General features: G+C 50.7%; 11 protein-coding genes across 11 annotated transcripts; 4 read left to right on the forward strand and 7 right to left on the reverse strand.

Moving 5' to 3' along the window:
* Positions 1-177: 177 nt before the first annotated feature.
* On the reverse strand, positions 178-4,724 carry AUEXF2481DRAFT_306945 (uncharacterized protein). The gene is made up of 2 exons (XM_013486966.1): positions 1,768-4,724; positions 178-1,718 (listed from the first exon to the last, which is right to left on the reverse strand). Exons 1-2 carry the CDS (start codon positions 4,251-4,253, stop codon positions 392-394), a joined length of 3,813 nt encoding a protein of 1,270 aa, XP_013342420.1. The 5' UTR covers positions 4,254-4,724; the 3' UTR covers positions 178-391.
* An 895-nt stretch (positions 4,725-5,619) lies between these two features.
* AUEXF2481DRAFT_6401 (uncharacterized protein) lies at positions 5,620-7,319 on the reverse strand (the record flags this gene model as incomplete). The annotated part of the gene is made up of 2 exons (XM_013486753.1): positions 5,620-6,033; positions 6,201-7,319. The coding sequence occupies 2 exons, from the start codon at positions 7,317-7,319 to the stop codon at positions 5,620-5,622; spliced, it is 1,533 nt and encodes a 510-aa protein (XP_013342207.1).
* A 353-nt stretch (positions 7,320-7,672) lies between these two features.
* Positions 7,673-8,358, forward strand: AUEXF2481DRAFT_308037 (uncharacterized protein). The gene has a single exon (XM_013486967.1). The coding sequence runs from the start codon at positions 7,952-7,954 to the stop codon at positions 8,318-8,320; it is 369 nt and encodes a 122-aa protein (XP_013342421.1). The 5' UTR covers positions 7,673-7,951; the 3' UTR covers positions 8,321-8,358.
* A 744-nt stretch (positions 8,359-9,102) lies between these two features.
* On the forward strand, positions 9,103-10,041 carry AUEXF2481DRAFT_307263 (uncharacterized protein). The gene is made up of 6 exons (XM_013486968.1): positions 9,103-9,256; positions 9,321-9,359; positions 9,432-9,447; positions 9,501-9,509; positions 9,568-9,668; positions 9,724-10,041. Exons 1-6 carry the CDS (start codon positions 9,254-9,256, stop codon positions 9,898-9,900), a joined length of 345 nt encoding a protein of 114 aa, XP_013342422.1. The 5' UTR covers positions 9,103-9,253; the 3' UTR covers positions 9,901-10,041.
* Positions 10,042-10,226: 185 nt separating this feature from the next.
* AUEXF2481DRAFT_41562 (uncharacterized protein) lies at positions 10,227-11,980 on the forward strand. Its single transcript, XM_013486881.1, has 8 exons — positions 10,227-10,443; positions 10,503-10,746; positions 10,801-10,811; positions 10,920-11,009; positions 11,067-11,105; positions 11,166-11,523; positions 11,592-11,626; positions 11,684-11,980. The coding sequence occupies exons 1-8, from the start codon at positions 10,248-10,250 to the stop codon at positions 11,707-11,709; spliced, it is 999 nt and encodes a 332-aa protein (XP_013342335.1). The 5' UTR covers positions 10,227-10,247; the 3' UTR covers positions 11,710-11,980.
* Positions 11,981-12,128: 148 nt separating this feature from the next.
* On the reverse strand, positions 12,129-13,104 carry AUEXF2481DRAFT_6404 (uncharacterized protein; the record flags this gene model as incomplete). Its single annotated transcript, XM_013486754.1, has 2 exons — positions 12,129-12,518; positions 12,577-13,104. The coding sequence occupies 2 exons, from the start codon at positions 13,102-13,104 to the stop codon at positions 12,129-12,131; spliced, it is 918 nt and encodes a 305-aa protein (XP_013342208.1).
* A 763-nt stretch (positions 13,105-13,867) lies between these two features.
* AUEXF2481DRAFT_30906 (uncharacterized protein) lies at positions 13,868-15,054 on the reverse strand (the record flags this gene model as incomplete). The annotated part of the gene is made up of 2 exons (XM_013486823.1): positions 13,868-13,907; positions 13,958-15,054. 2 exons carry the CDS (start codon positions 15,052-15,054, stop codon positions 13,868-13,870), a joined length of 1,137 nt encoding a protein of 378 aa, XP_013342277.1.
* A 281-nt stretch (positions 15,055-15,335) lies between these two features.
* Positions 15,336-16,312, reverse strand: AUEXF2481DRAFT_307197 (uncharacterized protein). The gene has a single exon (XM_013486969.1). It carries the CDS (start codon positions 16,162-16,164, stop codon positions 15,616-15,618), a length of 549 nt encoding a protein of 182 aa, XP_013342423.1. The 5' UTR covers positions 16,165-16,312; the 3' UTR covers positions 15,336-15,615.
* Positions 16,076-17,690, forward strand: AUEXF2481DRAFT_81125 (uncharacterized protein; the record flags this gene model as incomplete). The annotated part of the gene is made up of 3 exons (XM_013486929.1): positions 16,076-16,720; positions 16,774-17,284; positions 17,353-17,690. The coding sequence occupies exons 1-3, from the start codon at positions 16,460-16,462 to the stop codon at positions 17,688-17,690; spliced, it is 1,110 nt and encodes a 369-aa protein (XP_013342383.1). The 5' UTR covers positions 16,076-16,459.
* Positions 17,691-18,158: 468 nt separating this feature from the next.
* AUEXF2481DRAFT_30908 (uncharacterized protein) lies at positions 18,159-20,012 on the reverse strand (the record flags this gene model as incomplete). The annotated part of the gene is made up of 4 exons (XM_013486824.1): positions 18,159-18,596; positions 18,664-19,515; positions 19,565-19,696; positions 19,809-20,012. 4 exons carry the CDS (start codon positions 20,010-20,012, stop codon positions 18,159-18,161), a joined length of 1,626 nt encoding a protein of 541 aa, XP_013342278.1.
* A 376-nt stretch (positions 20,013-20,388) lies between these two features.
* Positions 20,389-23,592, reverse strand: AUEXF2481DRAFT_41566 (uncharacterized protein). Its single transcript, XM_013486882.1, has 4 exons — positions 23,509-23,592; positions 23,061-23,370; positions 22,763-23,004; positions 20,389-22,707 (listed from the first exon to the last, which is right to left on the reverse strand). Exons 2-4 carry the CDS (start codon positions 23,250-23,252, stop codon positions 20,631-20,633), a joined length of 2,511 nt encoding a protein of 836 aa, XP_013342336.1. The 5' UTR covers positions 23,253-23,370; positions 23,509-23,592; the 3' UTR covers positions 20,389-20,630.
* Between the last annotated feature and the right edge of the window lie 1,636 nt (positions 23,593-25,228).

A 25,228-nucleotide genomic window follows, 5' to 3' on the forward strand; every position in this document is an offset into this window, starting at 1 on the left:
GGAGACGATAAGGGTAATGAGTTTTGCAGATGGATGAAGCGCAGGAGAAAAGATTGGCTATTTGTGCATGCACGACAACATATGTCTCAAGTCATTGTCTCTTCATGTCAGGACCATGCAAACGCCGGATCCGGCACACGACCATTCTTAGGGCGTCAGCGACAAAGGATCTCACTGAATATCCGACTTTGGCAATTCATTGTACGATCGACGATGCTGCAAAGAGGTGGTGTTTGAAAACGGGCCTCCTGAGTAATAGGCCACCATCAAGAATTCTGTAGCTGAAAGGAAAACCGAAGACCGTAATATAGCTTCATCGTGGCAGATCTTACTGTTATGCGAAAGAGATGGTCGTAAATCGGGTGATTTGGTTGGGCAACCCATAGCTGTATCAATTCTCAATGGTGGACTTATTGGCTATCGTCGCAATGAGACTGCCGCTGTCCCGACTGCTGGTGACCAGGTTACAGAATGCGCCTTCGAGTTCTAAGAGCTCTTTCGGCGAACCCTGTTCAACAATTCTCCCCTCGTCGATTACAATAATCTTGTCGAACGTCGCAACAGTTTTCAGACGATGTGCTACCACTATCAGAGTCTGCTCCAAGTCATTGCGGATAATAGTCTGAACTGCTTCGTCCGTTGTGTCATCTACTGCTGACGTAGCTTCGTCAAGGATGATGAGCTTGTGGTTTTGCAAGAAGATCCGCGCAACGCAGAGGAGTTGTCGTTGCCCGTGTGAGATATTCTCTCCACCAGCCGTGACAGGGGTATCCAGTGTTAGCAGGCGAGAGCCACCCGATTGACCCTCTCCTGAACTGGAGAACAGCATAACTCTTTGGAGAGCTTCTTCCAACTTTGTATCGGAATACACACCAGACGGGTCCAAATTCGTGCGGACCGTACCTGAGAACAAAAGCGGGCTCTGTGGAACATAACCTATTCTGCGACGTAAATCTGCCAGCCTAATAGTAGAGACATCAATACCGTCAATGGATATGGTACCCTCTTCCGCTTCCATCATGCGTAGCATGGCCAATGATAATGTTGATTTCCCTGCTCCCGTGCGACCAACGATCCCTATACGCTGACCTGGAGCGACACTGAAGCTGATGTCATTGAGCACTCGAGGTAGAGCAGCCGAGTACCTAACCTTGAGACCTCGCACCTCAATACTCCCAGTCCGCGGCCAGTCACTAGGAGTCTCCAAGCCGTCTTGGTCCTCAGTCTCCAGATGTTGGAATGCCGCAATTGCGCTTGCAGAGATTGCAGATTTCTCGAATGCTCCAAGACCATTTACCGCTTTGAACACGACGCCTGAAAATCGCATGGAAAAGGTGAGCGCGAATCCGAACAAGGGAGGGTCAATGACGGCCGATCCAGAACGCAAAAGCACGATGCCAGTCATGAAGCTGAATACGATACCGATCAGAGACATCTGCAGACCTAGCCAGCGATTGGCCATCCAGAAGTGACGTCTTGCTCTCGAATAGTCGTCGACGTGACTATGCATCTGTTCTGTCAACATTCCTTGGGCACCGAAGGCTCTGATCGTCGAGTATCCAATCGTAGTGGTAGTGACAAGGTCGAGCATCTGACTCGTAGGTCTGCGATCGGCGCGCTGAATGATTTTGCGAGCCTTGTTGTAGAGATTACCAACCGTGAAGCTGGCGTATAATCCGCCAACCACCATCAAGCCGGTATATGCGGATGTATTGAGACTTGATAAAATCAGCATGCATTCGTTACAACAAATGATCTCGTGCGTACCCAACTATCACGATAGTCGCTATCTCAATGAGACATTGCGAAACCCCAGATACTACTGCCATCAACGTGTCGTCTATCGCTTGAGAGTCCGTAGAGAATCTTTGTATTAAATCGCCCGTAGACACACTGTCAAGCCAGGCAAGAGGCATGCGAAGGACAGTGTCAAGCATCATCTTGAAGAGAGTATCCGACGCCCTTAGCGTTCCGGTAGCTTCATGCGCATTGAATACCAGCTCTGAGAGCACGGCAAAAGCAGTGCCAATTGCGTACAGAATAGTGTGGTATGAGACGTCGTTGAGGGCTATCTTCGAGGGATGGCCTTGCGCTTTGATGTTTTTCAGCGTCCATATTGGAAGCGTGATTAGTACTTGTCGCAACACGAGGGCGAAGAAGTAAATCAATACGAATTTCTGACCGCCCAGTGCTTCGATGTATGTCCAGGAAGTCGCTCTAGTGGCATCTGCGGTGGTCGGCACTTTATCTGGTGTCGGCTGGTGCTTATGCAGATCGCCCTCAATAGGTAGCTCGGGGCTGTCAGCATCGTATGTTACTGCCAGCTCCCACCCACCATTACCGAGCTCTGCGACAATGTCTTGCCCACTACCAAACGTATCCAGCACTTTGGCTTGCGCTGTTCCGTCCGCGATACAGACTGCATAACTCGCCTTTGGCATACAGAGCGCGAGTTGATGTGTCGCCAAAATCCGTGTTCGCCCTGCTCCCAAAGGGCCGTTCAAGGCCCCAAGAACATGTACAGACACATGAGTATCCAGTGCCGAAAGTATGTCGTCCAGCAGGATGGTGCTCGCTTTGGAATACAGTGCTCTTGCGAGGGATATCCTCGCACGTTGTCCTCCACTTACTTTGATACCTTGTGGACCAATCAAGGTTTCATCGCCTCTCGAGAGTGCTTTGAGATCCGGTATCAAAGCGCATGCTTCCAATACGCTATTGTATCGTGACATATCCAGACGCTCTCCAAATACTATGTTGTTCTTGATAGTGGTACTTTGAAGCCAGGGGGTCTGCGTGACGAAGGCGACGGGTTGGTCATGAGTCGCGCATGGTGCTTCGATGACGCCGTCCAGCAGCTCAGCCTCTCCAAGTATCGCAGCAAGCAGCAAGCTCTTCCCACACCCAGTGTCGCCGTGGATGATGCTCAACTCTCCAACAGGAAACCTGACGTTCACATCTCGGAGTTCAAAGTCGGAATAGTCATCTTGCGCTGGGTATGTAGACTTCTTGCGGCTAAAGGGCCACTTCACGGAAGCATCCTTGAAGTTAATAGCGCCGGAGTGACTTCGTTGGCGATATTGTTCTTGGTCCGAAGTTCTCAAGAAGGACTCTATACGCCGCGAGGCTGATCTTGCACTCAAAAAGTCCTGGATCACTAGCGGCGCCAATCCTAGAGATCCTTGAAGTTGGGGTAGAAGTTCGAGTATCGTGAACACAACTGAAGCAGTTGTTTGCCCCTCAAAGTAGGCATTTGTGAAGATCGAGACACCTGAAACCAGGAGAGGTGATGCGATCTTCCACATGAAGCCGGCGGTCTGAGCGGAGTAATCTCTCTCCTTAGCCCGCAGTTCGTCGTCCCTGTATTTCTTGATGCGCTCTTTCCACAAATCCTCGGAGGCTTGTAATTTGATGTAATGTAGTGCTTTAATCATCTCTCCAACAACCCTGTCTTTCTGGTCTCGCGACCTTCTTAGTTCTTTTCGCGTAGCTCTTCTCTTCTTGACAATGAAGTTGTTCATGGGCATAGTCATTACGGTGAAGAGGAGCGTGATCAGCAGAGCTCGCCAGCCTAGTAGTCTTCTTAAGAAAACGAGTGCCATGATGAATTGGGCTCCCGATAGAGGAAGTATGTAGTGAATTGAGGAAAACTTACTGACGATAGCCGTGTCAGAGTTCAAGAGGGTATTAGCTGATGGTGACTGATCCTTGCCAGATTGATGCTCTCCAGTGCTACCTCTCAGCACTTTCCGATAGATAGCCATAATTAGTTGTGCTCGGATGGGAATACCAAGCTCCGACCATTGCATCCAGTTTTGATGATAGTGAATGACGGTCTCGCAGGTCGAAACGAGTGCCATGGAAAATAACCATATCCAAGCGTCCTCTGTATCCCCACTTTCGAGACGAGCAACCAGTCGCAGAACACAGTATGGGGAACCGAATGTGAGGAGCGTCCGCAGAACGGTCAAGATCCACTGTTTGGCGAACACTCGAACACGTTGGGTCAAAATTTGAGCAAACAATGATCGGACGTTTTCGTCTATAGGGGGCTGACTCTTGGACCTTGTATCTCGATCGAGAGCGGGCAAGGCACCAGGATTACGAATGGCATCTCGAGACCAATGCATGGAGCAACGCGAGAGGATGGAAGAGCTATTCTCAGCGTCCACCGCGATGCCATTCTCTGTGAACAACCTTGGCTTACGGCGAATCGAGAGCGATATGATTACCAAAGCGAAGGCTATTAGCATTGACGTCGATCGGTTGAAGTATATCTGGGCTTGTATATTGATACGTAGCAGTTGAACCAGAGGCAAGCTCGCCAATAGCGCACTTCTGAGTCCTGCTTTGTACACCAGTAGAGGGTCTCGATCCAAGTTCAAGGTCAAACTATGGCATGCGACCAGCACCTAGCGCCGGTCAATTGTGATTCGAGGCTGGAGAATACGTTGTTTCCTCACCCAAAGGGTGTTGTTCCATCTTGTCGGTTGATCTGACAGGTTTGCAGCAAGTCCAAGCCAGGAGAGTGCTACAATGGCGGCGGTCATGTATTGAGTGTGTGTTTCATGTTCAACCTGGGAGTGCTCGCTGGCGAAGCCATCTTGGTCTGCGTAGAACCTGGGAGACATGACCGTGTGGCCAGTCACTAAGCGATAAACTCTACAAAGTCACCATATTAGCACAGGTTGTGAAGGAACCTGGCGAGCTACTCAAGTTTACGCGTCACCTTGTCTGGTCGCGTCTTCTACAGCGATAAGCATATTTATGCCTGCGCCCGTGCACGTCACCGTGCATCCGGGCTTCCATAAAATAGCATCCGCATCAAGATCTAAACCCGGAATCTCGAGCCATCTTAGGAAGGTCGGACAAGCGTACAAGACTTCCAACACCGCATGAACCAGGATCAGGAACGTGAACGTGATTTGTTATTGTGTGTTACTTGTAATCTTTAGTCTATGTAACTCTGGTTGGCCTATCTAGTTGGCGCAATCATTATGTCCTGAAGCATAATCAGGTCCACGCCAATATCTACTCTTTGATGGCTCATAAAAAGAATCGCCAGAGAAGAACTCGGCACGTGATAGCTATCGCCTACCCATCGCAGGAAGGGTATCACTTAAGTTCTGCCTATGTCTGACGTCAGGCGCATCATGACCATAGTAGATCCAGGGAGACACCGAACTCAGACGACAAGATGGCCTGAGGTCCTCAACCGCACTCGAGGTGGACAAAGGTCCATGCGAGATCGATCCTTTCTTGGGTGAGAATAACCAGTATAGGGACGAGAGAAGGAGGTTTCATGCAGAAATCTGCGCCAGGCCTTTACGGCGGTGCTCCTGTGACGACGCTCCTGAGCTGGTCTCAAAGGAAACCTTGCATGCGATATCCTGGCGGTTTTGTGTGGCGTAAGAGGTTGGATAGCACAATCTAATACGGGGTGCATTGATCTAAGGAGGGGGAAACGCTCTGGCGAGGTTCGTATAAGTGCGAAGATCCGAAGTGGCTGGGAACGCTTGTTGCTACTTTACGTTCTGCCGAAATTGCAACGTCTACTCGACCTTCTCCCGGGCCCTTAGGCCTAGTCGAGTGTGAATTTCTCGCTTGTGCACCAATAGCTCAGTCTTCGTGTACTGGAGCGAATTTTGACATTTTTCGAAGCTTAAATCCATATCTCATGAAGATCAATGGCACGGGCAATGCCAGTGCAGCTATTCCGCCAAGGATACTCATAGCAGGTCCGACCCCAAGGTGGTTGAACATTGGCCTCGCGGCGAGGGGCAGGCCGGCTGCGATTAAGCTGCGTAAGAATGTGTTGGCAGAGACCGCCGATGCTGCATAGAGTGAGTAGGTATCAACGAGAAAGTTGATGCATTGCTGGAAGATGATGTTGAAGCCCGCTCCAATGAACGCGGCTGCAACGACGCAAGACGGCCACGGTATGGATGGATCAGCGGTCCATCCGAACCAGAACAGACCGATCGTGAAGAGGCAACCCCCAACAAACATTGGAAGTAAGCGTTCCTCTGGACACTAATACAGGGATGTGGTTAGCAAATTCCTTGCAAGTGCGATCAGTAGAGTAGATCCGGAGTGAGCAGTCTAGCTGCAAGATTCTTCTCTGCATTCAACCAGGATGAAGTGGTGCGTTTCAGTAGCAACAGGTAACGAATGGCGAGGACGAGCAGCAGTCAACTTACAGGTCTTCCATTATTGGCGTCAACAGCACGAGCGTATCGTGGTTGATTGGCCAAGTTGATCAGAACAGCGAACAAGACACCTACAAACAGTGATAAGAAGGGTAAAGTGCTTGAAATAAGCGGCCAGCCCCTGTTCTGCTCGAACACGATGGGAAACACTTCGAGAGTCATGTATAGCAACCCGTAAACGAACGAGGCATAGAAAGCGATGCAAGTGACCATAGGCTCCGTGGTAAGCATGATGATGGGTCTTGCAAGGTGCTTCGTGACGATCGACTTGAAATCCAGTTTGACATCTTCGTGTGGATGGTGCCAACGTGAGTCGCCAGTATTCTTTCGTAGCCGCTCTGCCTTCTTCTTCAAAAGTACAGGCGCATAGGTTTCCGGCAGAAAGAACAGAGCAAGCCCGAAGATTGCAAATACCCAAATTGCGAGAATATACGAAGGCCACCTAAAACCAACGTTGGCAGTAAGCGAGCTGCCAATGACGGGCCCTATGGTTGGACCACCGACGACAGCAATCGCGTAAAAGCACATTGCCACACCTCTTTTCTTAGGTAGGTATAGATCACCAAGCGCCGCCGACACATTTGCGACAGGTGCCGATCCAAAAATCCCCGAGAAGAAGCGGCAGATCAATATCGTCTGAGCATTCTTGCCAATGGCTGTGCCTATACTGAAGAGTCCAAGGCAGAACATTGCCGGCAGCATACTAACCTTGCGTCCCCAGACTTCAGATGTTGGTGCCCAGACCAGAGGGCCAATCGAGAAGCCTAGAATGTACAGACTAATACAAAGCACCGCTACCTCGGAAGAGATGCCAGTGTACTCGGCAATGTCTCTTTGGGCGGGAGAGATAATGGAAGATCCTAGACTGGCGGCTAGTGCAAGCATTCCGAGGATAAAAGTGATGAAGGACTTTTGCGTTGTCGACCAGTTCATAGGATTAGCTTCCTCGCCTGGGTCCCAGCCCACAAGAAACGAATCTCCTTGGTCTTTTTCTTTTGCTATTTCAGCGGCCTCCTCGTCTGGTGGATGTCGTGATTGTGAGGGTATGTCGTCATTGGAGTTTTCCTTTGGCGAATCGTCTGTTGACGACGGCGAAAGTGAGCGCGACATGATGCCTCAGTCCTTGGGTAGTACTGATAGAAAGAAAATAGTCAAAAAAGCATGTCGAAGTAATCGTCAAGGAAGTTTGGCTGTCATAATTAACGAACCGGCTCAAACGGCACTCGAATTCATCATTGCCGTCCTCGTCTGCCAGATAGCTCGGACATAGACCTTCGAAACTCCGAGCTCCAATTCACTTACAGTTCAGCTTGAGCGTCCCTGGAACTCGGCAAGATAGCTTTTTCTCACACCAGAGGTCCAGGACAAGAGTGGAGTTCCCCCCAGTTTGTGCATCTGGAGACAGAGCACGGTCAGAGCCTCATGTTGGGTCGAATTACATGACTCCGCTTGACAGTCTTGGCATTCGCGAACGATGAGCGCATGATTTCTTGACCATCAAAGTGACTTGAAGCTTCGAAGGCAACATAACTATTTACATGCATCTCACGCTGCTTCACTGTCTCCTGTGCCTTGCAACTCTGTTCAGTATCGTGATCGGCTCAACTCACAATCAGTTCCATTTCAAAGAAATGTCGCGATCATTGAACGGCATGTAGAATGCATCTCCAGAAGGCCTGCTCGACAAGCACTTACAAGATGCAGTTCTCTCCAAGCCATTGGCTATCCACTCTACCAGTCCTATGACTGGCTATCTCAGGAATGGATACTGCGAGGTTCCTGCGTCAGATGCTGGCAACCACGCCATCGCTGCAGAGGTCTCTGACGAATTCCTCAAGTTCTCAGCAGAGCGCGGAAACGACTTGCGCCAAATCGGACTCAAGGGAGGCTGCAAGTGGTGTCTTTGTGTATCACGTTGGAAGGAAGCTTTCGACGCCAGAGGCAAGGAAGGTGATAAGATTGTTCCCAAGTATGTCAAAAACAGGCTGGACCAAGATTGCATGAATACTAATCGCGGCCATGCCAGGATCTTTTTGAACGCTACCAACGAAAAGGCCCTCGACAAGGTATCGCTAGACGACCTCAAGAAGTTTGCCGTTGACAAAGAGTAAGCGCACTTGCGCAGGCGAAATGAGATGATGACCAAGAACAGCTTCTTTCTACTGTAGTCCTTCCCTATTCACTTTTTCAAGCTACAAGAGCCACGCTACACTTGCTGTTGAGCGCGTGGGCAACTGCTAGCCATGTCTTGTTCGTATCACCATATGCTAGATGGCATGCATCTGAGTGTCCCACAGCCAGGCTGTGCAGCTCGACAGCATGGGACGCGCCCAGAGAGACTAGCCGCATGGTATATAGTCCCACTTGTCCCATCCTGTTTCCCAGATTTCTTTCAATCTAGCTTGCTGGTTGTGCATCTCTGGCCCTTATTAGGGTAGCAGCGTAGCAGCGCGTTGTGGCCGTAGTAGCGTCGCCTCTTGTCGGCAAACGGAAGTGCAGAGCGATTCTCGACGGGTCCGTATGCGAACGTTGTTTGAGTGTGGATGTTTGGAGTAGAGATGGTAGATTGATGGCGAGATGACGAGATTATTTCGGATCGCGGCCGTCGGATACAGTTTGAATCTTGCGATATTCCTTTTCCAGTTGAGCTTGCAGGTCAAAGTCCAATTGGCGTTCTTTCTTTATTCGTTGTTGCTCCATGTCACGAATGACGCCTGCATGCATTGCCTATTCGAGAGTTAGAGAACGGCTATTCAAAAGGAGCAGAAGTCTTGTTGGACGTACAGCTTTCTCGACTTTTTGGCCATGGTGGACAAATATGATGATACCAAGGGCACCAAGGGAGGTGGCGGCCAGAGTCAACTTTGCTTTGGTCGACATGATGTGATTTGGGAGTGGTTTACAATAATTGAAGGCGATCCTGCGGGCAGGCGCGAACACCGAACAGTCGGCCGCATACGCTTGGACCACTCGCTTGGACAACATCCACCAGCCGACCAACGACCACTCCCGGAGCCGTCGTCACTCATCTTGTACCATTCACCATGGTATGTTGCCCTGCTGCGATGCTGCTCTTTCTGCTGAGCTTGTGTACTAATTCGCCACTCTCAGTCTGCTCAAAACTCTGCTGGAATCCAAACGCTGCTCGACGTAGGCTAGACCGATAGCACCCCCATCGAGACTTCAACTTACCTGCTACCATAGGCTGAGCGCGAAGCCCAGAAGATTGTCCAACAAGGTACGCAGTGATACAAGACTTGCGATCTGAAGCACATGCTAACAAACTCGTAGCTAGAGAGTGTAATTTCACCCGCATCCCATAATCCACCACGCTCCATCTGACCACCCTTCACACCAGACCGCACCAAGCGCGTAAAGGACGCTCGCTCAGAAGCTCAAAAGGAAATCGACGAATACCGCAACAAGAAGGAGGAAGAGTTCAAGCAGTTCTCAACACAGGTGCGTCCTGCACATGTCTCCCGACGACCGGCGCATTCTAACACATCACTTCTAGCACACCAGCGGTAACGAGCAGGCCGAGAAGGATGCTTCCAAAGACACAGATGAGAAGTTGAAGGAGATCAAGAGCATTGGAGACAAGGAGGGCAGCACCGTCGTCGAGAACCTGCTACGCGCCGTCACCGATGTCAAGCCTCAAGTCCCCGACAGAATCGAGCAGCCCGTCGCATGATCATCCTGACTTGTGCTGGTGCTTGTAATCACGTCCCCTGCTTTTCCCGCCGCTCTGCTTTTTCATCGTTGTAGATATCCTCCTTCGAATCATAGATTGATCTTCACCAATGAGACATGTTCCTCGAGTCTACCAATTACTGTACACTCCGAACGTCTGACAACATCCCTGCATCACTCTAGAACTCATTTCCAGAGTGTTGCTTGGATACCTCACTGTCTAAGCAATTCAGCTCATGTTCCACCGTCCACGAACACGCTTGTGATTGAGAATCTGACGTCATGCCCGGGGTCGCTTTCCATCTCATCTGTTTACCTTTTCCACATCAAAAGCACCCCCTCCTTGCAATGAGCCTCCGATTACCGGCTAGGCGGATCTTTCGACCATACTGTTCGTCACTAATCTCTCCAACTAGTATTAGGTTTGCACAGTTCAGCCATGCGCCCGTGAAGCATGAAGAGAAGGTCGAGGATCCTCGCCTCAAGGAAGAACTCGGCGATTTGGTCATAGAAGATCAGTATGCCATTCTCCGCGAGAAGTACGGTCAGTTCTGAGCCATTGCGAACACCGAAATAGTATCCTGTTCTGACAAACGCATTCAGACACACCCAAAAATCCAATCATCTTAGCCCATGGACTACTTGGATTCGAAGAGCTTAACATCATCCCAAAAGCAGTCGCTCCTGGTATCCAGTACTGGAGAGGAATCCGTGAAGCACTAGCGGCAAAGGGTATCGAAGTCATTACTTGCACCGTACCCCCATCTGGGTCCATCGAGGCTCGCGCTCAGAAGTTGAGTGAGGACATTCACAACAAGGCAAAGGGAAAGAGTGTAAACATTATCGCGTAAGCCTCATATGTCTGACACTTTACAAGACTGGCAGCTAACTAGCGAGATAGACACAGCATGGTAGATCTCCTCATCGTATCTCTCATGACGTCTCGCTAATTGATTTGCTAGGGGTAACGCAGAATAACTAGCCCAGATCATGGATGAAACTGACAGGCTATAATCTTCAGCGGCCTAGACTCTCGATACATGATCAGCCAATTGAAACCAACAAACGTCAAAGTCCTCTCCTTGACCACAATCGCAACGCCACACCGAGGTATGATGGCTCTTTGCGGCTGTCATGCACGTACATCTTGCTAACGTATGCCTAAAGGCTCATCTTTTGCAGATGTCATGTTCTCTTGGATTGGCCGTTAGTATCCCAAACTCGTGACGTCTGCATCGACAACTGACACACACATCTCCAATCCAGCAACCAACATACCCAAACTCTACAAAGCACTCGAATTCTTCGGCTTCGAAACCGGCGCCTTCAGCCAACTAACCCAAAAATACATGCAACAAACCTTTAACCCAAAGACACCCGATCGTGAAGGTATTGCCTACTACTCCTACGGTGCCACGGTAGACCCAAGGTTCTGGAGCATGTTTCGACAGAGTCATAGAATTATTCAGAAACTGGAAGGTGAAAATGATGGATTGGTCAGTGTGCAGAGTGCTAAGTGGGGTACTTATAAGGGTACGTTGAAGGATGTTAGTCATTTGGACATGATCAATTGGACGAATAGGTTGCGTTGGTTCTTGTGGGAGTTGACGGGGAACAAGAGGAAGTATGTTTTGATCTGTTCTAGTCCTAATCTTTGGAGCTTCTGGGTTGCTGACATGTGTCTTTTTACAGTTTCAACGCCATCGCTTTCTATCTGGATATCGCTGGTGAGTTTCAATGGATGCGTAGGAGATTCGCGTGTCCATCTAAGCTAATGTGACCAGATATGCTGGCCAAAGAAGGGCTCTAGGTGCCTGGTTCCTGATAACATATCTTCACTCCAAATGCAAGCCTTTAGACGTTCCCTCTCATACTGAGGTGATCCATGTTAGTGGAGAGTCAAGATGCATCAGTTCACATTCAGATATGGTCCAATCTTGACATACGACCTGCGCGGCCCTTCTCGAGATCAAGAGATCATATCACGAGAGTAGCGGATTGGTTGGCAAAGAATAGCACCGGCCCAATATAGAATGATGTACAAGTATTCGAATATATGAACAATGCTTGCCTTTCCCCAACTGTGTTTGGAATGTAGTAGGAATATATACAATAATGCTTTTTCTGGGTACCATGCAGAGTAATAACTCCTCTTGTACTGTTGTTCTCGCTACTTTGCGTTTGTAAAGAGTCACGAACCAGCCGTGCCTTGGCCTGTCGATCTGTATCTTACTCGTACTGAGCAGCCCAGCTGGCCCAGAGTTTCGTCGGGCTCTCGGCACTGAAGAGCGGGCTAGTCTCTGGTGTGGTGGCCGAGTATCCGTTTCCGTTGCTCGTGTCGATTTGCAGGCTTCTCATGCTCTGTGTTTCCGAGAGGACGGGTGCTGGCACGAGGTATTCAGCGGCAGGACCGATTGTGATGTTTTTCGTGGCGGGCGAGGATGTAAGGGAGGATAAGAGGGCGGCCCGGGAGGTCGTTGCGAAGGTCGAGAGGTGACTGGGGGTATCGAGGTAGATGAACGGCATGGCTGAGGGGTGGGCGGTGGTCGTGGCAGTGGTGGTGTCGGCGAACAGAGGCAGTAGGCTGCGGAGAAGAGTGTGTAGTGGAAGCACTGATGTCTAAATCTTATGTTAGCTCGGACTGTGGAAGGCAAAGAATCGAGAGAGGCCCATCTACCTTCCAGATAGCGTCAAGCTCATCCGTCTCGAGTGTCAAGATGTCCTTCTCTTGTTCTCCTTCTTCTGATTGTTCGTCACACTCGCAGACAAGAGCACCCAAAACCTTCTGCTTCCTGGCGCCTATATCCCTGACGGCAATCTCAAGCCCCTTTGCGTTTTCCGTCACCGAGATAGACACTTGAACATCGCTTCGCATTCTTCCAGCCAGAGTATAGATTTCCGTACGCAGATTCCTGAGTATGACATCGCGGCCTCCAATCAGGTGTACAGCAGCGATACGGTGGGTGGACAAAAGGACAGAAAGATGCTGAGACAGTGCAGACGAGGCGATATTGGGCACGTAAAGGATGATGCTGCTGCCGTTGGGATTGCTGGACAGAGTCGAGTTGGCCGACGGTAGCCTATTGAGCATGGGAGCCGACGCTGATGTACTGGGACTGCTGGTACGGATGCCCGAGGGGATACCTGTGCCGCTTGAAGATGCGCGATAGTTGAGATATGTGGGTTTCGTGCTGAGAGGGTTCATGATTGCGAAATGTATTCGTAAACAGAGTCGTGGCCGTTAGGAATTGATGCGTGTGAACTATCTACCAAAACAGCAGAGGCGATGCTGGGTCAAGTTACAACCGAGACTGGGGAACAAAATAAAAGCCCAAATTGAGAAACGAAAGTATTGCATGCAGCAGGCTACAGATGGGGGCTTATGTGCAATTGCTGGAGGAAAATTAAATGCGAGACACTCGACTCCGCCTGTTCGCGTGCCACCGTCCACGCCGCCGCCGCCGTTGGACACTCCCGAGCCTTGTGGGGTTTCTAAATCCTCCGACAGCCTTTTGGCCCGCCCTGGAACTCTATCTGCTTTGGCTATTCATGACCTTGTGCTGAAGAATTTGCTTCGATTTGTTACTTTCGCTCTTCTCTGCCTAATGGAAGATACGCATCCTCTCCGCCCACTATGCTCGCTGCCTCGAGACTTCTCGAGTCTGCTCGAGTGATGTCGCCTCCCCATAACCAGACCACACTTCTCATTTCTCCATCATGTTTTCTTCTTGCGTGCTTCGGCCTTTTCTGCTGAACCTTCTCTGCTCCTGCCATTATGCCTTCCGCCTGCGTCAAATGGCCATAGTTTTCTGTACTTCGCGTGAAATGGATCTGGCCAACCTCATAACATCTCGCCCCTTATTCGTGTGATTCAATGTGGAGGTTAGACTGACCAAGGATTGGCAGCCGGATTGTGCTTCACCATGGCGCAAGCTCCTCTTGCCCATTAGTCGTGTAAACCTCACACTTCACCACTCAAACTCTCCTTGAGCTTTGTGGAAAAGGTACCTGCCACACTTGTCAGTCATTGTATCAGCATATGACCAACATGAACTTACTCTTTGCCATTGGCCGACATGACGCCGTCCTTGAGAGTACACTTCCACTTGTTCTTGACACGCTGCACCTTGTCGTATGTGCAAAGGACATGGTCAATCTCCTCGTCTTCTTCATCGGCATTATTGCCAGCTTCGTCACTTGATGAATCCAGATCCGAGTTGATGGCATCTTCGTCCTCTTCTTCGAGTTCACCATCCAGTTGAGGAATGCTAGCCAAGCGCGAACCGGCATTAGCGCTTACTCTGCGTCCAGATACTCGCTTCCTGTAACGTGTATGTTCCTTGCGATCGTCAAGAGGAAGCAACAGTCCATTCTCGAATCTGTGCTGGAGATCCTCGATCTGACGTCTCATGATGCGATCGTTGTTGTTCACCTGGGCTGAACTAAGTTTGCGCCTCTCGCTTATGTATCGGTTCCATGCGTCAAGTGCGGCTTCGTCAGAACCATCCGTTTGAGTATAGTTGACTCCGTGTTGCTGAGGGTACTGCCCATTGCCTTCGGTCTTCACCTGGGGTTGTTGGTGTGCCGTCTGTTGACGCATTTGTTGTGCATATTGCGCTTGCATCTGACGTTGTTGTTGCTGTTGAGCTTGTCCTGGCTGACCGCCTACTTGCCCGCCTTGCACAGGCTGCGGCAGGCCTTGAGGTCTTTGCTGCTGCTGCTGTTGAGGTAGCTGTTGTTGCTGTGGCTGTTGTTGAGGATGAGCGTTTTGAGCCCCTCCAGGAAGTGCAATACCCCTCTGCTGCATAGCGTTCAGTGATGCGTTGGCTTGCTGACCAAACTGCTGCTGGACCAAGGACGCTGCACGTTGCTGAGCCATCATCTGGTTATTCACTGGTTGAGGATAGCCTTGTTGGGCTTGAGGGTAGCTGTGCATGGGCTGAGAGTTCGAACCAGGCTCCGTTTTGGGCTGAGGATGTCCATTTTGAGGAGTTTGGTGCTGTACAGAGGTACCATTTTGCATAGGCAGGGATGCTGTAGCAGATTGTTGTGCTTGTTGTTGTTGTTGTTGTTGCTGCTGCTGAGGCGGTTGTTGAGGTGGAGGAGGAGCAGGCTTGGGGTCCCAAGGCATCTGCGCAACATCGCGCTGAGACATCTTGTGCTGCCATGACTATTGATTATGTGTTAGTACACAGGTGATCCAAGGAAGTCAAGAGGTGTAGCATGTCAGGTGCTCGGCAAATCTTCGGAGGTCAGAACGCCAAAGACCAAGCAGTATAAAGATGGGCTTTTTGATAAGCCCCGCTTCCGCCACTTGCTAGTTTTCAGCTTCGCAAGCATCAACCAGCTGAGCAAGAAACCAACAGGAGAATCCGCCAACAGAAGAATCACAACAGAAAAATGCAGCGACGCTCAGACAATCGGACGAGAGGCATGTAATACAGGTAAATTGCAAAGGAGAAGGGGTTGACCAACCTGTTGCAGTTCCATCAAGGTCTGCTGCTGGACACCATTCTCTTCGAAATCATTCTGCGAGGCGTTGATGACTTCCTGGATGATCTTTTCATAGATCTCGCCCTGTGGATGTGTTAGTAAAGTTCGGTGTTTCTAGCCGCCGGCATGCAAGACGTCGCTGAACAGAGGGATCACGAACAGTGATGGTGTTTGACATGACAGCGATGGCTTCTACCGAAACTGGGTCCCCTTGCAATCCAATTCAGCAGTCTTTAGCCGGGAAGCCGAGAAATCGATGCAGCGATGTGTGATGAATCCGATAGTCGTGCGACACTGATGTTGGGTGGGCTGCGCCGGCGAAAATAGGCCACTTCTGAATGCGCGCGCACCGTCTACTACTTCTGCTGACTGAGCGTCTGGTTCTTGATTCTTCTGGACGCTTCTTGACAGTGGTATGGCACGACGAGAGGCTGGTTTGATATTGTACCGTGATGACCGTATTGCAGTTGACAAGGCAAGTTGTCGCTGGAGATTCAACTTCGTCACTTCCGGCGCACGGACCTTCCGCCGATGATCTGCCGCTTCTTAGCAGACCGAGTGTCAGGTACTCGAGTACTTTCTTATTCTCTTCTTGACTCCATATGGTGCAAGTCATGGGTAGTTGCGGAGAATTGTTGTCTAATGTCAACAGTATTGCAAGAAAAAGAAGAGCTAGTGTGATTAACCGGGAACGGGTTGGCTGGCAGTCGCGGTTTAGTAGTGACTTCCGCCATAGTTGTTGGTGAGAGCTTCCAGTGAAGCTGTCTTTCATTGTGTCACATCAAGCTCCCTTCAACATTTCTCCCTCTCTCTTTCTCATTCTCCCCATTGACGCCACTCTGCTCTTGCATCGCGGCACAAACTATTCGTCACGTCTCACCCTCTTGCCGAGAGTCCACCTCCTAGCTGTATTGAGAGGACCACCACTGTCACTTACCCGGCTGTGCGTCTGTCACGATCACGCGCGCCTCACTTTGGTCTGCTTCCGCTGCATCTGGTCTTCGTGTCGACGCAATACCGCACTTCACTGCGTTATACCCGTAACCCGTAAGACGCAAAATACAACCATGTCTGAAATAATATTTCCAGGCGTGCCTATTCGTGAGGATTGCGCAAGTTGTCCAGAAACTGGACCTCGTTGCCCGCTGCATCAAAATATGTACCTTCGGGCTCTGGAACGACAATCGGAAGCTGGCGCCGCAAAGCAGTCACAACAAGCTCAGCCCGATGATCGTAGTGGGCACCAAGTCACCAAGCAACCCAACATGTCGAAGGAGGCAGTTAAAGCGATGAACCGAACCAAGAACGAGGAAAGCCAGATGATCAATGTGAGTTTGTCACAGTTCACGTGTCTTGTCCGGCACACGCTCATCAATCCCAGGCTCTCAGGAGGATGAATTTCGACGGAACTACGAAAAAGGCTCGACTCAGCAGGCAACAGCTGCGTGACCAAAAGAAGGACAAGGCCGCTCCGACTCCCCCAGATCCTGTCAAGGTGGCCAAGAGACAAGAGAAGGCTGCCCGTCGTGCCGCTGATCCAGAGAGAGTCGCAAGATTGGAAGCTCACAGACAAAATGGAGCTGTGCGCAAAGCCAGGATCAAGGCAAAACATTCCCGCAACATTGTCCAGCATGGAAATCAAGGTAAGAATAGCAGCCACTCGGCTATCGCCGAAGAGCTTGTGGCCGCTCCTCAACTTGACGACATGGACGACAAAGTCATCTCCACAGGCCCTGCTAGTAGGGCCAGAGGCCAAAATGCCTCTCGCGAAGTGCATAAGAAGCTTGAAAATCTCGCCACCGTACATAGCATGACGGTGGAAGCTGGTTCGGATGACTTCCTAGCCCGCGCTGATTCTTTGATCGATCAAGTCCTGGCCTCTATGCAATCAGGTATTTTTCCTAACGATCCATAATCCTCGCTGAAGAATCTCAACATACTAACTGCACCTTGATTCTAGCTCTATCAACGGCCGACCGCAAGAGTCTCGAAGAGGCACTCAGCCTTGTTCGCACAACCCAGCTGCTGTCATCCAAAGACTACCGCCCTGCACCGCGCGATAACGAACAAGATCGTTCGGACCAGTTCGTCCATGGACACATGTCGGAACATCACGCGGTCTACAAGCGTGAGGACACGACTGATAATGTACCCATGAAGCTGCAATTTGCTGATGCAAGTGACTCTCTTGACTCCAACGGTGACGGGGCATTCCACGGTCTGCTCAAAGGCGGAGCTCGCGGTCCATCTGGTTTCTCGCATAGCAGTGGTGCTGAGCGCGATGCTATGGTGGAGTAGAATGGCTGCTATCAAAACTTATGCACAATATGCGATATGATCAGGAGGTTGCGGGCGCTCATAAACACAGGTGCCTACGACGCCACCACACCCACTGTCATACCTCTTGAGCAAAGACGTCAAGATCACTATGATGAGCAATTTCCTCCTCTTCCCTGAGGTAGAAGAAGTTCCACAAGAGCATCGCCTCATGGTTGTGGGAGAAAGAAAAGCCCTGGTCAAGGAAAGGCAAGAGTGGTCAATGGAGCAACACATCCATATTCAGTCTTTTCGGCTCAGAACAGTACAATTATGATCATCATCTCAGGCAGTTCCAAATTGGCGTATGTGATGGAGAGTCCACCTTGAGCTCATTGTGGTAGTTGCTGTTGAAACAGACGAGACAGGAACGATTAATTATGATTATGCTATGTATTCGTCGATACCATGCTTGAAACCTTTGGCCGGATGAGCAATCTAACTGCCGACTCAATGCCAACCACTCTTTTCTCCTCGACCAGAATTCAGCAGGGGGTCTTCGGCGACAACAGGTGGAGCATAATCAGCTCTCTGGATGCCGTTCATGGGTTGCACATCTGTTGCCATGGTGTCCTCGTAACTTGGAGGCGCATCGCCATAAGGTGGTTCGTCGCCCGAATGCTCTACGTGCTGCACTGGAGTCTGTATAGTGTCTATAGGTGCTGCTGTAGAGGCGACTGGCTTACGAGCCGGTAGTGGCGGTGCTCCTGATGGGCTTTTGGCGTCTGCTGGGTAACTTGGTCTCGGCGGTATTGGGGGCGCAGAAGAAGAGCTTTCGCCTGCACCTTGGGCTTGAGCTCTTGCCATGGCTTCCAGGAGCTCCGGTGGTGGTCTGATGCCTGAGAATATTTGCACGGGCAGGCTGAGATCTATGGTGGTTATTTGAGGCTAGATTCACGTCAGCTCATGACAGAATACAGCAGATCAAACAAATCGGAATAATAATAATACTTACCATTGATGCATGTCCATCATAGCGTATGCCAATACGTGCGAAGATCTCATAGGTGCGAGTGATATTGCAAGTCTCAAAACTGGGTGGCACGATGTTCGGTAAGGGTGTATCGCCCCAGAGTCGAGAGTCAATCTCGGCCTCTGATTCAGTCTCTATGCTGTGAGACTGGTTCGGATTCATTATCGCGCTGTCACCGAAAGAAAGTGGTACTGCTATGCCGCTGCGAGAGAACAGAATCGTACTGCTGCGTTCCACCCTGCCTACATCTTGCGCACGGATCTTGGTAATGGCCACGACCTCAAGTTGCAGAGACACCAGTGTCAAAGCTGTGGTCTTGCCGTTCAAGCTTGTGACTATGACGCGAGCGGGTACCGGTTTAGCACAGGTCAATATAGCAGGTTCTGGTAGTCGTATATCGACGGCTATAAATGGAGCTGGTGGTGTCGTGCTGTCAGAAGCGGATTCACCCGTCTTCTTCGAGCCACCAAAGAAAGATGCCATCTTCGATTTGCTAGGCGCTGCGGTGGGTGTGGAAAGCAAGTCAGTGTTGAATTGATGTCGACGTCTTGCATAACCCAATGCATCAGACGGTGGTGGACGTGGAGGTTCGATGGGACAGAAATTAAAAGGCACGTAAGCGCGAGCGTTCTCCTTGAAAAGACTAGGTCTGTTCACAGTTGCCTTGACATAGTAACGAATCTCGGCTTCGCCAGGAAACCCTACCAATGTCGGTGGTAAGGTTTTCTTGACGTGGCTGTGGGGAGCTTTGTACATCTCAACGTTAAGTCCTCCGAACAAACTTATCGTCGGGTTGGAGTTTGACGCGGGGTCACATGCATTGTTGAAGGGGAACTATTTTGTGGTCAGCAAGAGCAATATGTCGTCTGAACATTGCTCATACCTTGAACCTGAACGGGTATTCATGCTGGCCAGCTGGTAGCGTGTATGCAGTCTTGCCGGATAAAGATCCCGACGTGCTCTGTTGTCCTGCGATCTCTGGAGGCGGAAACACCTCCACAGTCTTGTAAAGAATCTGAATGCTCATTAGCACATTGGTCTTGAATATTGGCCGCTCGATAAACTGGCGTCCGTTGTTCCGGGATCACGGTATGACCAAGGATAAATCAGAGAAACACTCCACGAACCTTGTGAAATTCTAATTGAGGCTTCTGCCTATCATTGCTGGGATTTGGAGGGGGCAACAGGCGACTCCTGGCTTCACCTTCCAATTTCACAACGATACTAGACACTGTCGTCGCTGTTGGTGTCCGTACAAACACTCTTCCGGATATGTAGTCCAGGTTGGTGTAATGCGGAAAGTTCTGGTCAAGGACTATGCTAGCCAACATCTTGAGACCGGAGAACGTGTGGAGACAGATAGATGATTAGGCAAGAAGAGATAGGTATTCTCTGAGAAGGGAGGGTTTGGCTCGTCGTCATCCGACGCAATTGGCCAAGACTCTCTATTGCTCGTTGCTCATCGGCGTGCACGGGTCTTAACCGTCTGACTCGCTGTTGGGATGACCCTGTTTACCTTGTATAACGATATTATCTACGCTGGATCATCATCTATCGACACAATAATAGTTTCAGACTGCTCAGCGGCTTAAGACTGAAGTCATGGCAACTTCAGGCGCTGCTGAGGGAAGCTCCGGTGTTGTGTTTGCACGATCAAAGTCATTTGGTCACGGTGATCCACAGCTCATGGCAATCCGACGCAATGTCGTTCAGGTCAAATAAGTCATCAGTTCTGTGTCTTTATGCAATGATAGCACCTCTTGGAAGTAAGACCATATCGTGTTCGTAATGAGATCTGCGCTAAGAAAAAAATGTCCCTTTTAGTGAAATCATGCAGATGCGTCGCTGTCCTTGTCCGTCCAAGTGTTTAGGTCGACGATGACCGCTCCCCGGAACTCCTATGCCCCCCCATAAATGCAAATGTGAAAAGTGACGAGTTCTTCCTAGACTTAAGCATTGTCGCCATCGCGACAAGCAACTTCGATACGATGCTTGACTGCCTCGAGACGATTGTGGAGCTGCCACAAGCGCACTGTGTCCTCCTTCGCAACCTTCTCGCTGGGCGTCTGCGCAATACGGTGGTAAAGCTCGAGGTACTCAGGGTACAGTTTGCTTCTGAAGGTCTCGGCTGCTGCGCGAGTCTGTTCCCATGTGAGCGGACCGCCTTCGTAACCATCGTTCAGGATGCCCGCGAGATTGTCGTCTGAAAAGTCAGAACCCATAGGAGACGAATGAGGCGAGACAGTAGGTGCTGTGGTAAGAGAAGCGACTGATGAACTCGTAGCTGTGAGTGAGTGCGTGCTTCCTGAGTCGGTCTTGCGGTGTTTGGACGAAGAGGGAGCAGCATGGTCGTGTAGACCAGAGGAGAGGTCGTTAGCTTTGCGCTTCAAAGACTTGTCTGTGCTAGTAGCGAGAGAAGCAGGTGTGACGTTGTTCGCTGCTTTGTTCTTCACCGTAGAAAGTTTGGATGGTCCAATGGACGAAGCTTTGGCAGGCGTCGAAGTAATAGACTTGACCACCTTTCTTGCTGGTTCAACAGCCTCGGTATCCGACTCAAGAGGGCGTTTCTTCGTGACGATTTTGGATTGCGAGCCAGTCTTGACACCGCCGAAGAAGCTCAAGGGCTCTGAGACTTTGGTAGTGGGTGTGGGTCTGACCGGCTTCGTAGCGATTGTGGTCGTTGATGATCTAGCCGGGTGCTTAATCGACTTCTCAGCGTCAGAAGCATTGCGCGGGGGGCTCGTGCCCAAAGGTGAGGGCACCTTGGGCTTCGTGTCAGTTAGTCTTCGTGGGCTGATGTTGGGTCTTTGAATAGCCACAGCTTTGGTCGTTCTCTGGGCCGAGCTGTCCTTGGATCTTGTGGTGGAAACTGAAGCTGCCACGCTTTCAGGTTTCTTTGGGAGGCCGTGGACCTTAGGAACGGACGGAGCATTCGTCTTGGCCTTGGTAATTGCGCTATCCTTTCTTGTGACACTACCCGTAGCGAATTTATCAGAGGTCGATGGTTTCGGCTTTGCCTTGCTATCCTTGAGTGGCACTGTGGTTTCACTCGACGAAGAGCTTCGTCTGTCTGTTACTGCAGGTCGTGCTTTGGAAAGTGGCTTGGTGGGCTCCTTCCTAGTATTGTCGCTCTTCTTTGGGGCTGCATCCTCTTTGACCTCGCCCTCTTCTTCATCATCCGAGCTGTGTACAAGCTCATCGGATTTGATCTTTGAGGCGATCTTCTTGGGAGGTAGCACTCTTTTGGCAGTCACATTTCTCGGCTTGCTCTCACGGTCGCTCACAGCAGCAGCGGCGTCCTTTGCCTCTTTCTCTTGCTTCTTCTTCTCCATTGCGCCCTTCTTTTTGATCTCCTTCAACCGCTTCTCAATAGAAATGCCAGCGCCGGATCTTCCAGTTGCAGTGGTACCGCTTCCACCACGAGGCGTTCCAGTACTTCCCAGTTTTGGAGTGACAGCTGCACTTGTGTGGACCGGAGTAGAGATCAGGCCGGGTGTTTCAGCTTGGTCCAACTTATCAGCCATTAGATGAAGGCGCGAGAGAATCTTCCCTTTGTTGCGTTCTTCCTTGGGCAATAGAACCTGCCAGGACTTGTCGTCCTTTGGTAGTCTGGCTCTGTCGAAGGCTTTGATGGCATGGTCGATGGCGAGATTCCGTTCGGTGGCAGTGTATCCGAACGACCAGGGGTCGAGTTCTTTGTATGCTTTGCTGGAAAGTTCCCAGGTGAGAGCTTGCTTGTCGGCAATCTTGGGCAGGAGTGATGAAAGTTGAGTCTTGGGTATGTGAGTCTTATGGTGAATGTCTTTCTCGGACAAGGGTCTGATGGCAAGCAGATGAACAAGTGCGAATCGCATGCCCTTCTCTCTTGCTTGAGCGTGAGGGTCGAAAGGCGCAGACGTGGGGGCAGTTGGGAGAGGAGTGGACGAGGAGGAAGCGGAGCGCTGTGAGAGGGAGATTGGTCGAGCCGAGGGTTGAAGGTATCTAGAGTGTTTGGCACCAGCAGCCACCGGGTTCGTTATCGTCGTCCTATTGTCACACGTTAACAATGGTTTCCTGAAAAAGACCATCTCTTCATCCTCACTTTCGTTCTTCCTTCTGCTTCGCCATGGATGCTAGCGACTGCCTCAGGTTTTCCACGGCAGCGTCCGCGACACCACCATCTTCTTGCACCTTCTTCTCGACAAGTACTCGGGGTTCTGCATGATGTGACACAAAGGCAGAAAAGCCGAGTCGGTCGGCGGAATCGTCTGCAGAATAGATTTCGCGACGAAATGTCTCTGGCCTGACATTCAAGTCCAACAGCTTTGCACCATAACGGATTTTCTGCACTTGTCAGGGAAGATTCCTTCATGGCTTGTATAGGACGCTCGTGGGCATACCGGTGTCTTTCCGCCCAACAATTGTACCGCCTTGCCTCCTTGGGCACATTGTTGCAAGTCACGTATGACTTGATCGTTCAGTCTGACCACGATAGCCGTCCTCAACAGGCTGGGTTCGTGTTGTTTGTCTCCCGTCTTGTTCGGGGCTCCGTGGAGCGACAGTGTCGATCCGGAGATCCGTGTCGAAGCCATGGTGATCAACAGCAGCGAGGGGCTTTTGCGAATATCCACGTCGGAATAACGATACGGAGGAAGGAATAATGGTGGAGGGTGTTTGCTACATCACACGTGCCACGAACACACAGCAAAACTACAGTATAGATCCCTTGTCAGTGTATTGTTGGCAAATGCAACCAGTCAGGCCTCCCCAGCGATATGACGTCCCTCGGCGGACAGCCAGCGTGCGTGCTGTTGGACAAACAATCTTGGGAGAAAGAAGCTCACTCACCTAATGCCAGGACACAGCCTGCATCACGTCTGAGAATACAGGAAACTATCTACCAGACAGGAAACAATCAGACAGGAACAAGATGTAGGAGACGACGGAATGAAACGGCGAGACAAAGGACGGGGTGAGGCAGTCTGGCAGAGGGCACAAAGCACAAGCCAACCAAGAGTGCAAGGCTAAACTTGACCGGCCGGCCCGCAGCTGCAGCTCCATCCATCGTCCATCTACAATACACTTTACTTTACGCACCACGTTGGCGGATACTCTCTCAGAAACCTTGCTGTTTTTGGGTATTCCCGCCCGTCACTGACTCCACGCTTTTGTCTCTGCTGCTTTGTGCTTTTCCCCATGCAAGACTCGACGAGACATGGTGTCTCGGCTTTCTGCCAAGTAGCCGTCAAAGACCATCCCAGGACAAAGGAAGGGCGGCAGCTCGCCTTGTGCAAGATGCATCCCGGTGTTCCAAGCCCATGGCTCGTACGGTTTGGGGGTTGGCAAACGAACGGCCAAGGTCTTACGTAGCGCAGTGCATCACTACTAGCCCCGTCCCAAAAGTAGCCTCAACCCGGGGTCCTAGCGGCTGTATAAGGGCATAAGGGCAGCGATCGTGCATGCTGGGGACACGCCCGACCTTGATGGCTCTTGCTCGTAACGTGGTCTTTCGGATGCTTTGCTCTTCAGCTCGAGTGACAGAGCAATTGTTGGCCAGAACTCTGGCCCTTGATCTTTCCTACGCGATATTCGGCAGTAGTCCCGCCCCTGCAACGTCCCCAAAAAGGAATTCGGCCACGCTCCGGAACGCGTCAAAGAGTGGCGCAACCGTTGGTGGACTTGCGATCCAAACGTGTAGATAAAGTCTCAACGACAACCAGAGGACCGATGACAGACGAGTGCTGACGCCGTTGCGACCTTCTGCGATGTAAAACCTGGATGACATGTTTGGGCTACAATCTGAGCACCGTATGCCAGTTCGGGTAGCGGGTCGTCAGCGCAGGGCCTCGAGCAATTTTCAGGTCCGGACATGATCAACGGCAGGGCGCACGCGCAGCTGAGAGTATCGCTTGCATGCTGCGGCTGCACCTGCTTCTCTGCATCCCATACTCCGAGTGGCTTGATGGGGTGCATAAATGTGCTGTTATGGAGCTACATAGAATACAAGTCGCATTCGAGCTTCGTTTCCAAATCATTGTGATTTTGACATGTCAGCTTGGTCCCATTTCCCCCAATTTAATCGTCCCTATTTGTTTCTGTTTTTGCTACCTGGTCCTTTCATTTCGAAAACCGTGCATATGCACTAAAGGTCAATGTAATTGGCTGACTTCGTCTCGCAATCTGGCAGACCTTGCTTGCTTAGTAGAGGGCGAAGAGCGATAAACTGCACCATAGGACGCACTCCAGAACGGATGACGGGAACCACCTGATACTACCCTGTGCTCACAGCCGATATCAGGTGGCTGCGCAAGCGATCGCCCGCATACAAGATGGCGTGCACCAAAGATCATGTGAGTATTGTCAGTGCGATTTCGTCTCCGAAATTGTTTACGAGCATGGCCAAATCTATTGAGCGCCGTTGTCGCTCAACAGGAGGTTTGATGACTTCATGGCATGCTTTCTACACGATGGGAGTGCATACCACACTCCCCGAACAGGACAATCGAAGCGAGTGTAGATAAACAGTTCTCAAACCGAATCGTCAATAAAGAACCATGCCATGATGTAG

This window comes from Aureobasidium subglaciale, assembly GCF_000721755.1.
Source record: "Aureobasidium subglaciale EXF-2481 unplaced genomic scaffold scaffold_15, whole genome shotgun sequence".
NCBI lineage: Eukaryota > Fungi > Ascomycota > Dothideomycetes > Dothideales > Saccotheciaceae > Aureobasidium > Aureobasidium subglaciale.